This window comes from Mobula birostris, chromosome 26 (assembly GCF_030028105.1).
Source record: "Mobula birostris isolate sMobBir1 chromosome 26, sMobBir1.hap1, whole genome shotgun sequence".
NCBI classification, from domain to species: domain Eukaryota; kingdom Metazoa; phylum Chordata; class Chondrichthyes; order Myliobatiformes; family Myliobatidae; genus Mobula; species Mobula birostris.
In genome coordinates, this window is record NC_092395.1 from 29796707 (window position 1) to 29818397 (window position 21691).

General features: G+C 43.1%; 1 protein-coding gene across 1 annotated transcript in view; it reads left to right on the forward strand.

Annotated features, from left to right (window-relative positions):
- LOC140188394 (E3 ubiquitin/ISG15 ligase TRIM25-like) overlaps positions 1–18840 on the forward strand; it is a 29223-nt gene extending 10383 nt beyond the window's left edge. Inside the window, exons 4-6 of the mRNA XM_072244625.1 lie at positions 529–551; positions 4145–4290; positions 5292–18840. Coding sequence (XP_072100726.1) covers positions 529–551; positions 4145–4290; positions 5292–5869 — 747 coding nt within the window. The 3' untranslated portion in view covers positions 5870–18840. The remainder of the gene's footprint in view (positions 1–528; positions 552–4144; positions 4291–5291) is intronic.
- The last annotated feature ends 2851 nt before the right edge of the window (positions 18841–21691 follow it).

Sequence of the window (21691 nt, forward strand, 5' to 3'; positions counted from 1 at the left end):
ATCTTCATGTTGCAACAGAATTTGGCATTACCATTGGATTACTCACCAGTTCCACAGATGTTGTGCAACTCTAACTCAACAGAGCCTCTCTCAATCACTTCTGTCCATCATCTAGTACAACACTCTTCTGGAATGAACTACTGGAGAGATCAAAGCCATTGTCCTTGGTTCTCTTTCAAATTTTGCTCCTCTCTTCCCCAGAACCATTCACAAATTTGACAAAATATAAACATCTGACCACAAAGTCATCAGTAAGAGTGTCTTTTTTCCGGTCTGGCTGACTCACCCGTATTTCAGTTCCCTTTCAAATCATTATCCAGAGTTTTATTACTTATAGACATCACGATTCCAATTCTCACTGGGTATCAAGTGAGAGATTTTAGTGACTTATTTGCATTTATGCTAAATATATCCAAATGAGACCCCAATCATAAATTAATACCAGTTAGTTCTCAATAATATAACTGTTTTATATTTTGATGAAGGTCTATAAATATTAAAGTTAATTATTTTATCTTATTGTTTCAGGGTTTTAATTCAATGAGAACAAGGTAAGTGAAATTGACTTTCCATTTAATTAAATTGTTTAGATTTCTTAAAAGTATTATGTAGCTATCAGTATAACCTATTATTTAAAGGTATTATTATACGCACAGTGGTCACTTTGTTAGGTACAGAAATGGCACCTAGCATGGTGATCGTCTGCTGCTGTAGCCCATCCACTTCAAGGTTCGACATATTGTGCATTCAGAGGTGCTCTGCTGCATAGCATTGTTGTAACATCTGGTTATTTTGAGTTGCTGTTGCCTTCCTGTCAGCTTGAACCAGTCTGGCCATACTCCCACCTCTCTAATTCACAAGGTGTTCTCGCCCACACAACTGCCACTCACTGGATGTTTTTTCAAACTCAATTTATTCTCTGTAAACTTTAGAGACTGTTGTGTGTGAAAATCCCAGGAGATCAGCAGTTTCTGAGATATTCGAACCATCCCATCTGGCACCAACATTTCACGATCAAAGTCACTAAGGTCACATTTCTTCCCCCTTTCTGGTTTGGTCTGAACAGCAAATAAACCTCTTGGACCACATCTGCATGCTTTTATGCATAGAGTTGCTGCCACATGATTGGCTGATATTTGCATTAATGTGCAGGTGTACCTAATAAAGTGGCCACTGAGTGTATGTTACATGCTGCCAAGTGTACTACCTCATAAGGACCAGCTTTTGAAATAAAGTGTTGTATCAGTTAAGTAATCATATTCCCTCTTACGAATCTGACCTCGCTGTATGAAGAATTTGTTCAATAAATGCAAGATGTAATTATTGTTGAATCAGGAACTTTTGGGTTGAGAGGTCACTACAGGAATCTTGGCTGACATTTAACGTTGATTTTGAGAAGATGTTCTTTGTTGTCAGAACTGCTTTTTTAGATGTTAAATCTCGCTGCCATTAACCATTTGCAATGACGGTTTAGAGCGCAGCTAATTCTTAACCTCATTCTGGCCAATATTTTATCCCTTAAATCCCCTGCACCCACTCCATCAAATTAAACATATATTTTAAATAATAAATAACAGAGGGGTTAGGAAAAGAGTTCCAAACATTGTTTTTGTTAGCTGTGTGATGAATAGATTCCTAAGTGAGAAGTCCGTAAGGGAGTAATTTGACTTTGGTTGTTCAAGGTAAACTCGTATGATTATTGGTTGCTAGAGGGAGTACAAAGAAGGTTCACCAGATTGATTCCTGGGATGGCAGGACTTTCATATGATGAAAGACTGGATGGACTAGGCTTATACTCGTTGGAATTTAGAAGATTGAGGGGGGAATCTTATTGAAACGTGTAAAATCCTAAAGGGATTGGACAGGCTAGATGCAGGAAGATTGTTCCCAATGTTGGGGAAGTCCAGAACGAGGGGTCACAGTTTGAGGACAAAGGGGAAGCCTTTTAGGACCGAGATTAGGAAAAACTTCTTCACACAGAGAGTGGTGAATCTGTGGAATTCTCTGCCACAGGAAACAGTTGAGGCCAGTTCATTGGCCATATTTAAGAGGGAGTTAGATATGGCCCTTGTGGCTAAAGGGATCAGGGGGTATGGAGGGAAGGCTGGTACAGGGTTCTGAGTTGGATGATCAGCCATGATCATACTGAATGGCGGTGCAGGCTCGAAGGGCCAAATGGCCTACTCCTGCACCTATTTTCTATGTTTCTATGTTTCTATGAGAAACTGAGTGAATGCCATTTCTGATTGTCCTCATTTTGATAATTGTATAGTCTGGCCTGCTAGGCGTGTCCTATGTCCTACAGCCTTGCTGTTAACACTGCATTGCACAGATAAAGAGGCATAATCTCCTTAACCTGCCTTCACTGATGCATTTGGACTGCCTTATTAGAGCGATTCTTTTCCTTCTGCCCCGGTAACCCTTCTCCAATAGCTTCTTTCCACTGGAACAAACTTGCTTTTTCTCTTTCTCAGTTCTGAAACAAGTCCCAAAGCTGAAACATTAACTGTTTCTTATTCCACAGGTGCTGCCTGACCTGCTGATAGCATTTTATATTATTACTGAAGGCAGCATTTTCCAGATTCCAAACATATGCTACACTTCTTTCTTCTTATGCTACTCTTAAATTACTTTCCCCTTATTTTGTTCCTGTGACTCAAGTCCTTTTCTCGTCCGTCCACGGGAACAGCTTCCCACTATTTGCTGTGTCCAGACCCTTAGGCATTTGATTTATTTCTATCAAATCTCCCCTCAGCCTTGTATCCTTCCCATAAACAGAATTAAGCACACTACTCCCATTGAGCCCAGTTGTGTTTTGTACAGGTTCAGCAGATGTTCCCTGCTTTTATATTCTGTGGCTCGATTAGTTAAATCTAGAATTGTGTATATTTTGTCTCATCCTGCCCATTCCCTGTTTCGTGCGTACACGTCCACTCCCAGCTCCCTCTGCTTCTGTGCCCCTTTAAGGACAGTACCCTTTATACCTCCTCTTCTCATCCTTCCTAGCAAACTCTTATCATTCCCATTTCTCTGCGTTAAACTTCGGCTGCCTGCTCCGCTGTTTCTGTCCTGTTGCAGTTTATTACTTTCCTTTTTGCAGTCCGCAAATCAAATTATGGCTTGTAACCCCTAGTGCTGCTGATTTATATAGATAGGAAGGACAGTGGCCCCGTACTGATCGCTGTAGAACCTCCCTTCAGTCCAAAAAACAACCATTCGAAGTTCAATGTAAATTTTATTATCAAGGTACATATATGTTACCATATACAACCCTGAGATTCATTTTCTTGTGGGCGTACTCAATAAATCTATAGAATAATAACCATAACTGAATCAAATGAAAAACCCTCCAACTAGGGTGTTCAACCAGCGTGCAGAAGACAGCAAACTGCAAATACAAAAGGAAGCAATAAGAATAATAAATAAATAAATAAACAAACAATAAATATCAAGGACATGAGACAAAGTGTCCTTGGAAGTGAATCCATTGGTTGTGAGAACACTTCAGTGATGGGGCAAGTGAAGTTAAGTAAAACTATCCTTTTTGTTTTAAGAGCCTGATGGTTGTGGGGTAATATCTGCTCCTGAACCCGGTGGTGCGAGTCCTGAGGCTCCTGTACCTTCTGCCTGATGGCAGCAGCGAGGAGAGAGCATGTCCTGGGTGGTGGGGGTCCCTGATAATGGGTGCTGCTTTCCTGCGACAGCATTTCATGTGGATGTGCTCAGTGGTGGAGAGGGCTTTACCCGTGATGTACTGGGCCATATCCATGACTTTTTTGGAGGATTTTCTGTTCAAAGATATTGGTGCTTCCACACCAGGCTGTGTGATGCAGCCAGTCAATTTACTCTCCACCACACACCTACAGAAGTTTGTCAGAGTTTTAGATGTCAAGCCAAATCTCTGTAAACTCCTAAGGAAGTGGAGGTGCTGTTGTGCTTTCTTCATAATTGCATTTATGTGCTGGGTCCTGGACAGGTCCTCCGAAATAATAACACCACGTAATTTAAAGTTCCTAGTTCTAGCCCAACAGTTTTATAGTTGAATTTTGTGATGAGATCTTCATTATTTACTCAATAAATAGGTTTCACTTAATTCTACAGTACACCCAAAATATTTTAGTAAATCCTCTGCAATGTTTTGTAGGATAAAAGAGGCATCTGAACCACTAGGACCACAGCCTCCACCCCCTGATGTCAGTAAAATCACAGCAGATAAGGTAAACTGGATACAGAAGCAGTATGAACTAGTATCCCGGCTCGAGAGAGATCGAGACGTAATGGCAACTGTGTGTAAGTACAACACTGCTTGTTCTGTGGTTTGTAAGGTTTTGCAATAAAACTGGAATTGGTTAGAACTGTGCTCCAGGAAAGTTACTGCGTCCTCTTTTATTTAGTCCTCTGTGCCAAAAAAAAAAAAAATCCAGGACAGTTTAAACACTGACATGTATTTCAGTCCTGCCCAGTTCTCTGCCCCTAGAGCAAGCAAGTTCTGCTGTGGTTGTGAGGCAGGCCCCTGCCTGAGAGGTCGCCCTTGTGGTACAGGCAGGGTGAATTAATTGTTCCCCCTGTCTCTGGCAACTACGTGGTGGTGCTTTTAGTAGTGCCACTACCTCATAGCATCTGAGAGTTAAGTTCAATCCTGACCTTGGTGCTCTCTGTGTGGGGTTTGTGGCAAGGATTTGCTGCTGTGTGTTGTATTTCAATGAGATCAAAGATGTTATGTGCAGATGATCTGGGCCTGCACGTTCGGTGCATACTCAGGCCTTGCTATTTTGGCTGTTGCAGTGATGGCGAAAGGAAACTCGGTTCACTGTGGACAGGGGAGAGTCAGAGTACCCCACATTGGTGGGACAATATTGTATGGCTGGTATCATACATCAGCCATGCATGTGCAAGTGAATTTCACTCCAGAGTGTATGCATACACCCCCTTCCTCGTTAAGCTGCTCGGCCACGTTCAGCATCTAGCATGCAGAAGACCCGGAAGCAGTTTTGTAGTATTTGTCAAAGATGCACAATAAGCATTGTGCTAATGTGGTAGAACTTTTAGGCCAGAATGGTCAAGCATAGTCAAATAACCACTGTATTTAAATAAATCAGCAGCATTGATTTGAACATTATATATATTGTATCATTTCTTAATGCATGCATTACTAAATGACAATAAAAGAGGACTGCGTGTCCTCCTAATCTAATCTAATCTAATATAAGGCAAGTTTCTGCACTGTTACGATGTGATGAGAGGTGTTTTTCACAGGTGGATGATTTACTCAGGTGGTGCTTTATTTGCAGACGGACAGACACCGACCCTAGATATGGAGACCGCTCATCGCAGTGTCCTTCTGTCAGATAATAAACGAGTGGCTTCTGGCTCCCGGTGCAGACAGCCCTACCCGTCCTCTCGGAAAAGATTTGACTGCTGGGGGCAGGTACTCTGCTCCGAGGAAATCAACGGCGGTCGCTCTTACTGGGAGGTGGAGATTGCAGGAGTTCACGGCAGATGGGCTGTTGGGGTCTGTTACGGCAGCATAAGGCGAAAGGGGAGGGATAAGGAGTGTGTGCTGGGAGAGAACAGTAAGTCCTGGAGTGTGGGCTCAGGAAGCAGCAGTAGTTTTTGGAACTACCTATCAGGATCATGTTCAGTTGTAGCCCTACACAATGATAATGTTACAGATCTGACTGTTCCAATATTCTCTAAAGTGGGAGTCTTTGTAGACTTTGATGCTGGAATAATTTCATTTTACAGTGTATTGGGCAGCAAACTAAACCTAATATGCACATTTCAGCAACAATCATTCACCGAGTCTCTTTACCCAGCTCTGAAAGTTAGTGATTGGAATACTTCACTGACAATGTGTTCTCTTAACTGAATAGTTGATTTTCTTTTTTTTTTAAAACCATTTTATTCTTAAGGCTCTTCTTAAAGTAGAAAACAAAGTAGGCTGGTTAAACTAAGTTAATTCCTTTTTGCATTAAACCTTGAAATGCAAGTTGGTAGGAGGTAAGAGTGGCCTTGTGGACTCCCCTCAGAATGACTCCACCAATTCCTCACTGAGGGGCTCCCATTCTGTGGAAGAAATACAATTGTGCGGGTGGCGCGTGCTTCGCAGCACCTGTGGTCACCGATAGGGGTTCAATACCCATTGCTGCCTGTAAGGAGATTGTATGTTCTCCCCGTGACTGTATGGGTTTCCCCTGTAAGGAGTTTGTACGTTCTCCCCATGACTGCATGGGTTTCCCCTGGGTACTCTGGTCTCCCCTCACAGTCCAAAGACGTATGATCAGGATTAGTGAGTTACGAGCATCCCATGTTGATGCCAGAAGCACGGTGACACTTGCAGCTTCCCAGCACAGTCCTTGGCGATTGATTTAATTCAAACAACACATTTCACTATATTACGTTTTGATGTACTGTACATGTGACGAACAAAGCTGATCTTTATCTTTTTAAAAAATACGGGAAGTTTACCTGGCTACCAACAACGTTCTAGGAAAACTTAGTTTAAAAGTTTCAAATGTTGGAAGAGTTGGTATTTACCTAAACAGTCAGCAGAATCTGGTTAAATATCTTGACAAAAAATGTAAACCATGGAGATGATGTAGAGCAAATACTGATTAATTGCCAGCCCTAGTCTCAGATTAACTACTTTTTAATCACTTTTATTTGAAATGGGAAGAGGAGATTACCCAAAGATGATTTTTGGTTTGGACCTCCCTTAACTTACAGAATGAATTATGGTTTGGAAGCTATTATTCTATGTTGCCAGTTCAATGCTGAACCTCTTCTGTTTCCACTTGGGTGGATCCCAGGTCCTTGTCCTCGTCTTGGATTCTTGTTCCACCATCTTCCATTGCATTTGTTCAAGTTTGCTATCTTAAATTCAAGTCTGTTGTCTTTCAACTCTCCTGAACTTACTGCTTTCTTTTGCTTGAGAACTTTCCATTAAGTTCTCCTTACAAATTCACCATCTTTCCAGTCAGGGTTACTGCTGACTGTAGGTTTCTTTGACCTCTTCTTAGATGGTGAAATGTGACTTCCTCACTATCAAGTGTCAATGTTACCTGTGGTGCAAGAGAGCTATCTTTCGATCACCTACTGTGGTACCATCATCTGAGACCATGGCATCTTTTAGATTTTCACCATTCTTCCTGTCACTGCAGACTTTAAATTGTACCAAAGTTCTCCAAAGCTTTGGCAAACTTGTCGCCATTACTTGTCTCTGAGCTATGGAGCAGGTCTTCACCGCTGTCTCAGATACCCTACTTTCCTGGCTGCCTTGTTCTCTGTTGCCTCTCAGCAGTGTGAAACGTAGAGCTGGATATTCTAATTCCAGCTCCCTGAATCCACTACTTTTATGACCCACTGCCCATTGATCTAAGCATGGCTGGAGTATCTCCTAGAATTGCCTTTATTATTGTCCCCTTCTTGAAGTCTTCCCTTCATGTCCTGTTTTATCCTGCTCTCAGACAAGATTATCCTAAAACTGTTGCTATTTTGGTACCAAGGATACATAGTAAATGATATGATTTTAAGAAGGGTGGGAGGAGTTGATGAAAACATGAGGAGAATAAAATGGAGTTAGTGTAGGATTGGTATAGATGAGTTGGTTGATGGCTAGCCCAGACTTGGTAGATTGATGGGCCCGTTTCCGTATCTCTGAATGTACAGGAGGGGGCAGACCTGGGTTTCTGGTGCACACATCTTTAACTATGATTTGACTGGTTCACAAAGCAGTGAATAAAATGGGCTGGGTTTTAATTACAAGTTTGGAGAACCACAGCCAGGAAAACGTGCTAATTCTTTTTAATGAAAGGACCCTCTAAGTGGGCTGTAAGGTATCCAGTTCTGGGCACCACACTGTAGGAAGAATGGGAATGTTTTGGAGGGGGCCCAGGGAGATTTATTCGGAAGGTGCAGAAATGAGGGGTTGTAATGATGTGAGTGGACTGTAGAAGCTAATAGCAAAGGTAGCTAGAAGGATAAATGATAAAATGCTTAAAACCTTTTAAGACTTGAGACATAAGTGAAGAGAAGCTGTTTCCAGTGGCTGAAGCACCAATAAGCAAAGGTTATGGGTTTAGAGCCATTGGCAGAGAAGGTGCTGAGTGTGTAGTGGATACAGATTCAGATGCATCTTTCAGTAGGAAAATGAATAAATACTTGAAAGAGAAGACATGCACCAATAAGAGAATGAATGGGATCGGGGTCTAACTGGGTTATGGTGTTCATTTATACACCGGATGACTGGGATCACCAGTTGTTGTACTGTGTAATTATCTCCATGCTATCAAAATGCATGACTCACTGAAGTCACAGCTTGATCATGACTCCTTCAACTGAATACCAGACCGATTGAAGCGAGCATCGTTGACCTCTGGTTTTAAATTGCTCCATTGCCATTGGGCACGGTCCTTCACTTCGATACCCAATTCACTTTGTGTGATCTCTTAATGTCCTGATTAATCAGCAATGAACTTCCCCATCACGGAAACTGCTCATTTCCTCCTTCCTGGCAGCTTTTTCCTCTGTTGTACTTCAGCCCATCCTTAAAAGATTTTTATTCAGATAACGTGAATGAGGAGGAAACCATCTGACTTTAGGCAAATATAATTGGTGTGGTCAAGAAGTGGAGGGAGGAGCAACAAGGCAAGAGAATACACCATAAATAGAAGAATACATTTGCTTAGTGTGGAGGGAAAAGATTCCTGGAATGTGCATCCTTATATCGTTAAAGGTAGTAGGACAAGTACATGGTTTTAAAAAAAAGTATGTGATGCTGTCCTTAATTAACGGAAGCACTGAATAATCGTCCATAGTCAGGATTCTGAAGAAAAGCTTGTAGCTTATGTTTGTTAGGCCACAAGTTGGGTAAAGCACACACTTCTGGTCAGGATGTTACAGAATATATGGTAGTGGAGAGGGTGCAGTGCAGATGTACGATGATGTTTCCAGTGCTGGAACAAAATAGTTTTGAAGAAAGTTGAAATATGCTGGGGAATACTTGGACAAGAAGAAGAATAGATGGTCTTAATCGACGTGTACCAAATCATGAAGAGCCTTGAAAGAATAAGTTGGAAAATTGGAGCGAATGGGCTAGAAATCAGGGGTTAGATTCAGATAATTGGTGGAAGGATTAGAGGAAAAGTTGGAATTGGAGGTTAGCACTTTTCAGTAAAGAGAACTGCAGGGTTCTGAAACGTCCTCCGAAAAGTTGGGTGGTGGGGGGGTGTGCGGGGTGGAGTGCTGAAATTCTGTTCACGTTTTAAAAAGTGTCCGAGTGTGTACCAGAATAACTGTGACCTGCAGACTAGTAGAAGGAATGTTGGATTGTGAGATTAGGTTGGATGATTTTTTTTTGGACTGGCAAGGATACAAATGCCTCCCCTTGCATCATAAATGTTCTGTGATTTCTATCAGTCTATATCTGCCTGTGGAATAACAGTGCAGCTTTATTTTAACCTCTTTGAAGGAGGATGAGGATTTGTTAATTGGAATTTTTTGTTTGCTATTCTTGTTGGTGAACAGCAGAGGGCGGTGTTGCTTCTCTAAACTTGTTTTGACTGGTCTAAGTAACATTGAACTGTTCAAGTAGTGACCACTGCTATCACCCAAAGTGGCATTTGTTTTTTTCCCCCTCATTTGCTAATGTAAGTTGTGCCTGAATTAAATGCAGGCACTCTGGATATCATCATAGCCTTATTTTAAAGGAAGTATTAACTCCTCTGAGGATATATAATGCTACCTGCCATTAATGTCCAGAGCTGTATTATAAAGTAGGATGTCAGTAAAGAAACCAAGAAAGAAATTAAATGAAAAACTTCAGGTCATAAGATTTTAAGAATGAGCATATACAGTGGATTCTAATTAATTGGGACACCTACATTTTGGCCCAGTAAATTGCTGCCACGTTTAAGACTCAAGATTGTTTAAAGTCATTTTCAGTGTAAAGGAGGACAAAATAATTGTTAGTCTGGATCGGATGCAGCAAAAAGAAAAACACAATAATAATTTTAAAAATACAATAAATATAAATACATAAGATAGCTTGTATATATGGATTGATGGTATGTCCATAAAGTGATACCAGGCACAGGGAATGATAAAGTAGTGGTGGTTGGGGGTGTGGAGGGGTGGGTTAGTAGGTGGAAGTGTTGATGTTTGGGGTAAGTAACTTTATGAGTGTCTGGTAGTCCTGGTGTTGCTACACAGCCTCCTTCCTGATAGGAGTGGAACAAACAGTCTTTGATCAGGGTCGGGGCGGAGCGGGAGCCTTCATGATGTTACTGGCCCTTTCCCAGCATCTTTCTAGTATGTGTGCCCTTGATGCTGGGTAGGCTGGTGCCGCCGATGCAACAGGCACCTTTGACTACCCATTGTAAAGTCCTTTTGTCCGCTGCAGTGCAGTTTCCGTACCATGAATGATGCAGCATGTTTGGATGCTCTCTGCTGCACATCTGAGGCATGATATGAGATGTGCTCTGTTCCTTAGCCTCCTCAGAAAGTAGAGGCGTTGGTGAGCTTTCCTGATTGTGTAAAATGTGTCCTGGTAGCGTGAGAGTTGTGCAAGATGTGCACTGCCGGGAGTTTAAAATTGCTCGCAGTTTCCACTGCTGGACCGCCAGTGAAAAGAGGGGTGTGAGTGGTGCGAGTTCTCCTGAAGTCGATAACCATCTCCTTTGCCTTGTTGACATTGAGGAAGAGATTATTTGCCTGTCACCAGGTCTCAAGCTCTTCCACCTCTTCTCTGTAGGCTGTCTCATCATTGTTGGTGATGAGTCCCACAACTGCCTTGTCATTGGCGAACTTGACAGTGTGATTGCTCGTGTATTTGGTCATGCAGCCACATGTGTACAACAACGGGCTCAGCACATAGCCCTGGGGGGGTGGGGGGCACCTATGTTGAGGATGATGGGGAAGGGAGGAGCAGTTGTGCATCCTGGCTATCTGAGGTCTGTTGGTTAGGAATTGGGATATTTAGACCAAGGAGTAGGAGTTTGTTCACCAAGGTCTGAGATAATAGTGTTGAATGCCCAGGTGAAATCCAGGAACTGCTTTCTGACATTAATATCCTTATTTTCTAGGTGTGTCAGGGCCAGGTGTGTGACAGATGCTATGTTGGTGGGAATGGAGTTTGTGATGTGTGCCATTATCAGCCGTTCAAAGCACTTCATGATGATTGGCATCAGTGCCACTGGGCGGTGGTTGTTTAGTTCTGAAGGTGTAGGGTACAGGGATGATGGTGGCTGAGTTGACTCAAAATTCAAGATTCAAAAAACTTTATTGTCATTCTAACCGTACATCAGCTCTGCAGGGCAGAATGAGACAGCGTTTCCCAGGAGCAGTGCAATCATAACATAACAAACGCAACACTAAATAATAAACATAACAATAAATAGTAAAACACAACAGCCACATGTCAGTTAAAATCAAGTTATGAGTGTCCAGCGCAAGTTAAGTGTCCAAAGCAGAGTCAGGTGGAGCAGCTATTTAGCAGTCTGACTGCCTGTGGGAAGAAGCTGTTTAGTAGCCTTGTGGGTTTAGTTTTGATGCTCCTGTAACGTTTGCCTGATGGCAGAAGAACAAACAGCTCATGGAGAGGATGTGAGGGGTCTTTAATGATGTACCGTGTCTTCTGGAGGCATCGACTCTGAAAGAGGTCTTGGACAGAAGGTAGGGAAACCCTAATAACCTTCTCTGCTCCCCTAATCACCCTCTGCAAGGCTTTTTTGTCGACAGCACTGCAGCTGGAGTACCAGGTTGTGATGCAAAAGGTCAGCACACTCTCAACCACGCCTCTGTAGAATGTAGATGGTAAAAAGGGACTGGCTCTCCCCCTTGCTGTAGCGTTTGATGCTTCGAAGAGTGCAAAGAAATTGTTCAGCCTGTCTGGAAGAGAGGCGACACTGTCATCAGTTTTCTGCCTGATCTTGTAGTCTGTCAGAGCTTTAATTCCCTGCCACATCCGTCTGGTGTCACCCGTGTCACAGAAGTATCCATGTATTTTGCCCACATAGGCTCTTTTCGCTTTCCTGATCCCTAGTGAAAGTGCAGACCTGGCTGAGCGAAGCACACTCCTGTTCCCTGATCTGTTGGCTGTGTCACGGGCCTTCAGTAGTGAACTCACCTCTGTTGTCATCCATGGCTTTTTATAACCACGTGTAGTGAAGGTTTTCATCACAGTGACATCCTCCGTGCATTTGACTATGTTGCTGATTACTGCCTCCGCGTACTCCTCAATGTCTGTATGGTCGTCATAGGAGGTTGCTGTTTTGAATATGTCCCAGTCTGTGCGCACAAAACAGCCTTGCAATGCTGAGGCTGCTCCTTTTGGCCAGACCCTTATCTCGCTTTTCTCTGCTCTCACACGTTTAAGCAGTGGTTTATATGCTGGTGTTAGCATGACAGATATGTGGTCAGAGTGGCCGAGATGGGGACAGGGGGGAGGCTGCTTTGTATGCCTGTGGTGTGTCGGTATAAACCAAGTCTGGTGTGTCGTCTCCCCTGGTTTTGAAATCCACATATTGCAGGAATTTGGGGAACACAGTCTTTAAGCCTGTGTGGTTAAAGTCCCCAGCAATCACCACAAAGCTGTCAGGATGTGTAGTCAGTAGCTCACTGATGGCTTCATGTAGGCCTCCCAGTGCTTCGTTACCATTAGTCTTAGCATTGGCACTGGGAGCTACGTAAAGAGCTGCCATAAGCATGATGGTGAATTCCCCCGGCAGATAGAACGGCCGGCATTTCACAATGAGAAGTTCAGCCAGCGGTGAGCAGTGTTGAGCAGCTACTGTAGCGTTCACACACCAGTCTTTGTTTATATTGTGGCGACCCACTTTCTACACAAGCGAACCGGCTCACAAAATAGCCTGCGCGGGGGGAGAGACTTTTGTAATGCACCTCTGACGTCATTTCCGCCCAGAGAGGGCTGGAAGGGAACTGCTTAAAAGCCAGTGCCGTGAAGTTTGAAGAAAGGAGTCTCAAGTGCGACTTACTGACTGTGTGTCGTTATTTCTAGCTCTGTGTGTAGCACATCGCTACAATATAAATACACATACCTCCTCCCCGGCTCTTACCGGAGCTAGCTGCCTCTCTGTCCACACGAAACGATGTCACTCCCTCTAGCTGTATCGCCGCGTCCGGTATGTTGTCATGGAGCCAGGCTTCCGTTAAGACATACACACAGCAGTTTTTAAATTTCTTGTGTGTTTCTCTCAGCAGACGCAGCTCATCTAGCTTGTTGTCAATGGAGCGGACATTTGAGAGCAAGAGGGATGGTACCGCTGGCCTGGTGGGGTTAGCTTTTAGCCTAGCTTGGATGCCAGCCCTCTTACCCCCTCCTCTGTCTTCTCTCACAGCGCTTTCACTTCCTCCTCCCTCGGGAAGCAGCCGGCTTGGTAGCGGATAGTAGTCCGTAGCGGCATAAACTGTCCATGTCACACCGGAACTCGTCAGTTTTTCCAACATAGTATGCCCTGATGTTAACGAGCATATTCCGACTGTATGTTATGCGTCTAGGACAAACAGAACAAACACTGGATACGCTTATCACTCCCCGAGGGGCTGCTGCGTCCATGCGCGCCGCCATCTTTCATATTTCACTTGAAGGATGTGGTGACAGCAGCCTGGATGAGTGAAGTGCTGAAGATGTCAGTGAGCTGGTGTGCACACTCCCTGAGTACTCAGCCAGGGATGTTGCTGGCCCAGCCGCCTTATGGGGGTTGACTCTAGAGTTCTCGTGTCTGCTGCTGTTACAGATTGTGCTGCTCACTTGGGAGGAGGGTAGCTATCATGGCTGGCATTGTGTTGCATTCCTCGAGGCGTGCATAAAAGCTGTTTAGAGCGTCAGGGAGGGAGGCGTCACTAGTGTTTTTACTTGTGTAGTCAGTAATGCCCTTGATAGCCAGCCACAGATGCCGGGGATCATTATTAGGTAGGTGTTCCTGAATTTTTTTGAGCGTAGTTGGTCTCTGCCCTCTTGATGCCTACGATGAGATTTCCCCTGGCTGTTCTGTAAAAAGAATTGAAGGCAGCATCTGAACAGCAGCCAGGAGTTCTGCTTGGGCTGTCAGTTGACCGTTCTTGAAGTACTAACATCGTCTATGAACTTACTGATGTAGCTGGTTTATCGATGAGGCATATTCCTCAAGGTCTGTCCCTTCTCTGTTTGTGGGGGCCTCTTTGAACATCTCCCAGTTAGTCTATTTGGAATAGTCCTGAAGCATAGAGATTGCCTCATTAGGCCATACAGTGATAGTCCTCTTGTTTCTCCCAAGTTTCATGGAAGCCGGTTTTATGGAAATAGATAAAAAATGTATTTAAAAAGCAACACAAACTACCATTTAACTGAGTAGCACATCAACTATTTAAATGAAATACAAATTGAGTTAGAGCAGTACCAATTCTATTGCAGTACTATAAAAATATGTATTAGTTCCTAATAGTTATCGATGAAGGAATTCATCCCATATACACCGCTATGTTCTTTTGATTGACTGTAAATGAACAAAATCAGTGCAGACACCTAGTGCAGATGATGGACTGCCCTCATTGCCTTCCAGCATGAAGTAGTGTCATAATCCAACAATAGATTTCTTGGCATCCTGTGTAGTCACTAGCTCAAGTGCAGGCAGTAGTGTAATTTTTTTTTTCCTTTTGGTTAGTGTAGATTCTTTTCCTGGCATCTTGGCCAGGGTCTGAAATTTTTAGAAGACAAAATAAAACAAAATTATGAAAAATCATTGCTTTTGGAATCGGTATCCATCAGCCCAAATGGAAAACATAACACAAGCGCAGGGAAGTGATGCTATTTAAAATTTTTTTTTCTTTAAGGACAGTGTACTGTCTAATGGCCACACAAGTGTACTTGGCTGTCACTACTTAGAAATTGTTTGGCAGCAGTCTCCTTTCCCAATTAAGCAGCATAGTGTCCCAAATAAATGCAGGGAATCCCGGCTATTTTAAAGATTAGTTTTTGTTCTTTAAAAATTGTCCCAAATAAGTGGCTGTCGATTAACTAATGGCCTAATTAACCAGAATCCACTGTATATTTAATGCTTAGATTCACTATTTATATCTTAATCCAATATTTGCTTTTGTTCAAGGAAACTAATATCCAAATAAAGGTGGTGCAGTCTGATAGGTCACACGGCTGTCTTCACTTGCATATACACCATAAATCTGTAGTACATTATCATCTGCTGCTGCCTGCTGTAAGACGTGAGAGATACAGTGTGTCCCATTCACCATTGTACCATCTGGGTTGACGTATTCCCTGTTTGTATGGCAACTGACAATCTCACCTGCTGTCTTGGCGTTACCTTTGGCATGAGTCCTGTAGTCAGGAGGATATGGCTATTGATTCAGCAAGAAATATTTGTTCTTCTCATTTTTCTAACCATGAACCACCTGTCAAACTGGGTGTCTGTCAATGTGCTAAGAGCACATCTTCTCTGCCTAAAATCTCATGGGTTTTTAGCAGGGGTCTTGTTTATTAACTAACTGCACCAGAGGTTTATTCTGGAACAATATTATTCCCACTTGAGGATCTTAAAACATAACCAGCAGCTCTGTTTATTTATTCCACTTACTGAAGAAACAGAAGAGATTCTGTCTCCGAGTCTTCATCGTAACCTCCTCATCTCTGGCTCCACTTTCTCTCTTACTCCTAATCTATCAGGATAAACTAAACAAGATAGTCAGACGGCTGCTTACATCTAATAAATCTGCAGCGTCTCTACCTAACCTCGCATCATCTCCAATTTAAATCTAAGGGCGATTAGAATACTGAATGACAGGAAAGGGGATTCTAAACTTGCTCTTCCCTCCAGTTAAAATAGTCATTAGAGAATGTCTCCAACATTCTGCCTGCTTGGGGACCAATGATAAGTGAACCCCTCCCGTACTGAGGAACAGCCTCTTCATCAAGTGTAGGCTCCCTGTGGATGGTATGTTGTTTGGGACGTGTTCAAGCCTTTGAGCAATTGATAACTGTTCATGTTACACATGGCAGCCTTGTAAACAAATTATTTCTGAATATATTTATGGTGCTAAAGAACAACTTCAGTACTCAAGATTTATGAAATATCAGTGTATTTTAAGACATATAACTTCTGCATAAAGTGCATGTTGCTGCATGTTCTATTTTTATATGTTGCTTCTGGTCATTGGTGAACTCGCCAGAGTCCGGCTGCCTGATGCGTGAGTCTCTCCGCGCGAGTTACTCGTCATTTCCATTTCTGCACTGTTCATGGAAGTTTTCTTACAAAAAAAATATTTCTTTATATACATTTTTAAAGATAGCACTGTTTGGGAAAAAATGCTAAAATGTTTATGATATAGACAGTACGATCAATTGCTAAGCCACTCTGTTGCTGATTGTCAGCAGATGTAAATGTTAAAGCAAACTGCGGGTAAGCTGTTCACTCTGGAGCAACATGATGGGAGATGACCATAAAAAGTCAAAATAAATATGCTGAGAACATGATGTGTTTTTGACACCAGCCTCCACGGTTTATATAAGTTGGTGTTCAGAGGAGCCGGTCTCTTCGTTAGACTGATCAGTAGATTGTCCATATACTCCACCACAACAAGCATGGAAATAAACACAGTGGAAGTGGGTAAAGCAAATTCATTATCCTCAGGGCTATTTGTGGCAAAATGTTTTTTTTTCCCTGATGGAAACTATGCACGAGTTATTTAAAAGATTTCTACCAGACTGAGGAGGAGAATCCAGGAATATTTAGAGGAATAAAAGTTTGTGCTTTACCCCTATTCCTGGTGGTTGAGCTGTTGCAAGCCAGTGCTGTACGAACATCCAGCTGATGTTTCCCGTTCTCGTGGAATCACAGAAGGCTACAGCACAGAAATAAGCCCCTCAGCCCATCTAGTCAGGGCTGAACTATTACTCTGCCTAGTCTCATCAATCTGCACGTGGACCATAACCCTCCATACTGCCCCATCCATGTATCTCTTAAATGTTGAGATCGAAACCACATTCACCACCTCCACTGGCAGCTTATTCCGCACCCTCACCACCTTCTGATCGAAGAGGTTCCCCCTTCATGCTCCCCTTAAACATTTCACCTTTTACCCTTAACCCATGACCTGTAGTTCTAGTCTCACCCAACTCAGTGGGAAAAGCTTGCATTTACCCTACCTATTATCCCTCATTGTTTTGAGTGGCTCTGTCAAATCTCCCCTCATTCTGCGCTATAGGGAATAAAATCCTAGCCTGTTTAACCCTTCCATATAACTCGGGTCTCAAGTCCCAGCAACATCCTTCTAAATTTTCTCTGCAAGCTTTCAATCTTACTGATATCTTTACTGTAGGTAGGTGACTAGAACTGCACACAATACAAGTTAGGCAAAGGAAATCGTCATTGGAAACCAGAGCAACAGCACTGATCTACAAACATTGAACTTCAGAAACACTACTAAAGTAGTAAGCAGTTCATGATTTTGATAGTAGTACGACTGAGGGCGTGTCAGCATTTTCAACAGTCGGTGTGTCGTATTTGCCAAGGTGTTAGTATTCTTAGCTGCTTGTTCTGATAGACACTTGGGAATGCTGCCTTCTGACAGTCTGGGTCATCTGAGGCCTTAAAGCAAGTCTGCAATTACCATGCAGTGCAGAAGTAGCATCTCTGGCAACCGATGATCACTTGTGGCCTGAAGTGCAGTCAAGCTCGAGTTTATTGTCATATATAGAAGTACATGTGTGCAGTGGAAAGCTTTCTTGCAGCAGCATCTTAAGCATTAGGTACAAGATATTCACAAGAAAAACAAATTATGCAGAATAACAGAATGAGTGTAATCACCTGCTTTGCATGAAGGCTGGAATGGTAAATTGTGTCATTACTACCATAAGGAGTAGCCTTCCTCACCTTTTCCTCATGCACTGCTGTCAAATATCATGTCAGCCCTGTGTTTGTACGTCAACCAACTGCAGATTTATGCTTCCTACTTGTTGCCTTTCTCCTTTGGCCTCTCATTTCTTGCCCTCAGCCTTCATACATGGGTTGGTATATCTCAGTCAGTCATCAGCATTCTAGCCTCTCTGTTTTGGGAGTTCTGAGCTTAACCATCCCTGCAAACTTAACACCGAGTTAGTGCCGTACTGCGGGTGTGTCACGTCATTGCAGAGATGGGAGGAGTGAAACAGATCGTAATGGGGAAGAAAAGTAGTTTCAATATCTCGCTCTGAAACCCACAGCGAGCCAGGACTGTCAGCAGCAAATTGCATTGTTACTGGCATGCTGTGAGACTTTGACGCAAATTAACTATGTGTTTGTCTACATTGCAATAACACCAAAAAGCAATTAATGTAACCCTCTTTCTCAAAAGGTTATCTTAAGGGGGTAATAAGGAGTAATCTACTACAAGGTACACTACAATATGTTAATGATGTAGTGATTAATATCTGTTCACAGAGAAATGGCAGGACATAATTGAACTGCTAATCATTTCTTTTACTTTGTGAGTAAGTTGAGGCTGGTAGGTAGCTGAACCACTTTTTTTTATAATTGGCTTTGTGCCTGCAAGCCTTTGCACGTCTCAGCTACCAGATGGAATCCAGACATATCCCCAGTGAAAGAACAGGGAATCAGAAAGTAGTCACTCCCTCATGTGCATCTCCTGGTGAACAGCAATGCAGCAATGCACACCATGCTCCTGAAAAAGAAAGGTACCAGACATAAACTCAAAACTAGTAAAACAGCAAGGTGTTTGAATAGACACTGTATTATGTATGTATGTATTCTGAATTTTTCTTTATGATGGAAGTTTTTAATTGCTTGTATTTTATACCAAACAATAGAATCTGCAAATTAAATAAAAACATGACACTTGTGTGTCTGATAGTTTTTCCAGAGGGCAGTGATGTAAAATTCACTGTTATGATGGAGTAATTTAAGCGCTGTGGCTCATGGAGTTAACCAGTGTGTTTTGATACTACATTTCAGCTGACTGAAGAACACAGGCTGAGTTCCCTGTTTTTACGTGTATGCACCACTCTTCACCATGAGGCTGCAAGTGCTCCTTCCAGCCACGACCAGACTGAGTAATGATGAAATGGGGAATGGGAGGATCATGCATGTCAGGACAAGGGAAGTAGTAGTCTGCAGTGTTTCAGGTTTTGTAGGCTGCACACTATTATATTTCTATAGTCATCTGGAACCTTGACTGTCAGATGTGAGCCTGTTCACACATGAATGGCCTACTCCTGCACCTATTTTCTATGTTTCTATGACACACAAGAATCGTGGGGCCTGCAATTTAGCCACTAAGGGTGCTGCTGTAGATCCTAAATGGTGTCTTGAGTTCATATAATACAGCCGATGTGTTGGATGCCATCTTGGTAAAGGCATTGTCCCACAGGCAAGATTAGAACATGGAACATTACAGCACAGTACAGGCCCTTTGGCTCACGATGTTGTACTGACCTTTTAATCAATCTAATCCTTCCCTCCTGTATAGCCTCCATTTTTCTATCATTCATGTACCTATCTAAGCCTTAAATGTACCTACTGTATCTGATTCTACTGCTACCCCAGGCAGGACTCATTGCTCTGTGTAAGAAAGCTTACCTCTGACATCCCTCTTGCACTTCTCTCCAAACACCTTAGAATTATGCCCTGCCGATGGGTCTCAGCCAGAAATGTCGACTGTACTCTTTTCCATAGATGCTGTCCGGCCTGCTGAGTTCCTCCAGCATTTTGTGTGTTGCTGGGATTTCCAGCATCTGCAAATTATCTCTTGTTTTTTAAATTATGCCCCCTGGTATTATCCATTTCCGCCCTGGGAAAATGTCTCTGGCTATCCACTCAATCTATGCCCCTTATCATCTTGTACACCTACCTGTATCACGTAACCTCTCATCCTCTGCTCCAGAGAAAAGCTCAACCTATCCTCAGAAGATATTTTCTCTAATCCAGGCAGCATCCTGATAACTCTCCTCTGCACCCTCTCTAAAGCTTACACTTTCTTCCAATAATGAGGTGACCAGAACTGAACATTATATTCCAAGAGTCGTCTGACCAGGGATTTTTTAGAGTTGCAACACTGCCTCAAGTTCAAGTGTATTGTCATCCAACCATATACCTGCAGAGCAATGCTCTGGGCCAAAGTGCACAACACAACACACATAAATCACACACAACATATGAAGTAAGGTGACCCTATGGATAGTGTAGTTGTCTATAGGGTTTTCGTGGCAAGATACGGAGGTAGATTGCCAGGCTTTTCTTCTGCACGGATACTGCTGCTGCCCAGTTTGGGACCCGGCTGGATTCGAACTCTGGACCATCTGTGTCGAAGTCCAGTGTTGATGCCACTACACCACCAGCCAGCTGAAAGTAATGTTAACCTCAAATAAATGACCAAATAACAAGATGCATTTGCTGTTTAAAAAGTAAATGGTGTAACACTTCTGGTGCTTCATATATGATGAGACCTGGGTGATGGCAGGGAGCTCAGTAGTCTCATGGCTTGGGAGAAGAACATCTCTAGATAAGTGAATAATATTTTTTTAAAAAGACGCTGTTCCGCATCCTAATAGTCCTTATCATAATGCTGTGGTGCCTCCAGCCCAATGGTAGGGGGTCAAAGAGTTTGTTGAATAAATGGGAGGGATCATTGACAATGCTAAGGGTCTTGCATATGTAGTGCTCCTGAGAGTGGGTGGAAGAGAAACCCCGATGATCCTTCCAGCAGTCCTCACAATCCTTTATAGGGTCTTGCAGACAGATGCTTTGCAACTCTCATACCAGACGGTGATGTAGCCGGTCAGGACACTGTCAATGCCGCTCCTGTAAAGTTGGTTAGAATGGGGAGGGTGGGGGAGTTGGGAGCCTCGCTGCCTCAATTTCCTCAGGAAGAACCATGCTTTCTTGACTATAGAGGTGGTGTTGAGGGACCAACACGCCATATACCTTTGTAATAACCCTATAAACCTGAGTGGCAACTTTGAGGGCTCTATGGATGTGGACCCCAAGATCCCTCTGTTCCTCCATGCTGCTAAGTTGAAGAGCTACTAACTTACTTATTGCTCATTATGCCACTGCATTTCAGGCAGCAATGAAAGTCCTCCATCTCTGCCTGTCCTTGGCCTCTCAGATGTAGAAGGTTTCTTCATTGCCGTTTCCATAACAGTTCTGTTTTACCAGTCAAGGTTATTAGCCCTGCACTGATTCCCCCCGAACCTGAAGGTCCAGTTGTCCACTCCTACCTTCGACCTGTTTGACATGGTTGACCCAACCAAAAGCCAAAGCATAAAGCCCTGACTCCAGCCGACATGGCTCTCCAGGTCTTCGAGGCAGGGAAGCCTCCAAACCACGACAAGGCTGTGGTCCTCTTGGAGGAAGCTGAAGAGCGGACATCACTAAACATAATGCAACACTGATTAAGGTCAGTGCTTTGGAACTCTAAGCTCTCACTGTCGCCCTCTCTTATTCTCCGAGCAGATGTAAGGTGCAAGGAGAATCACCTCCCCACCTCCACTGCTGTCCCTGAACACATTCTACTTGCGGATCTGTTCAATGATACTACATGACTGATTGGTATAGTTGTTTCCAAAGTAGCTGACTTTGTCTCACTGGTGGTCAGTGCTGCAACGAGTGTAGGTGTTGCCTCACGGCTATAGCAAACCCGGTCTGATGGTGACCACTGGAGCCGACGGTCCAGAATTTCTTCCAAG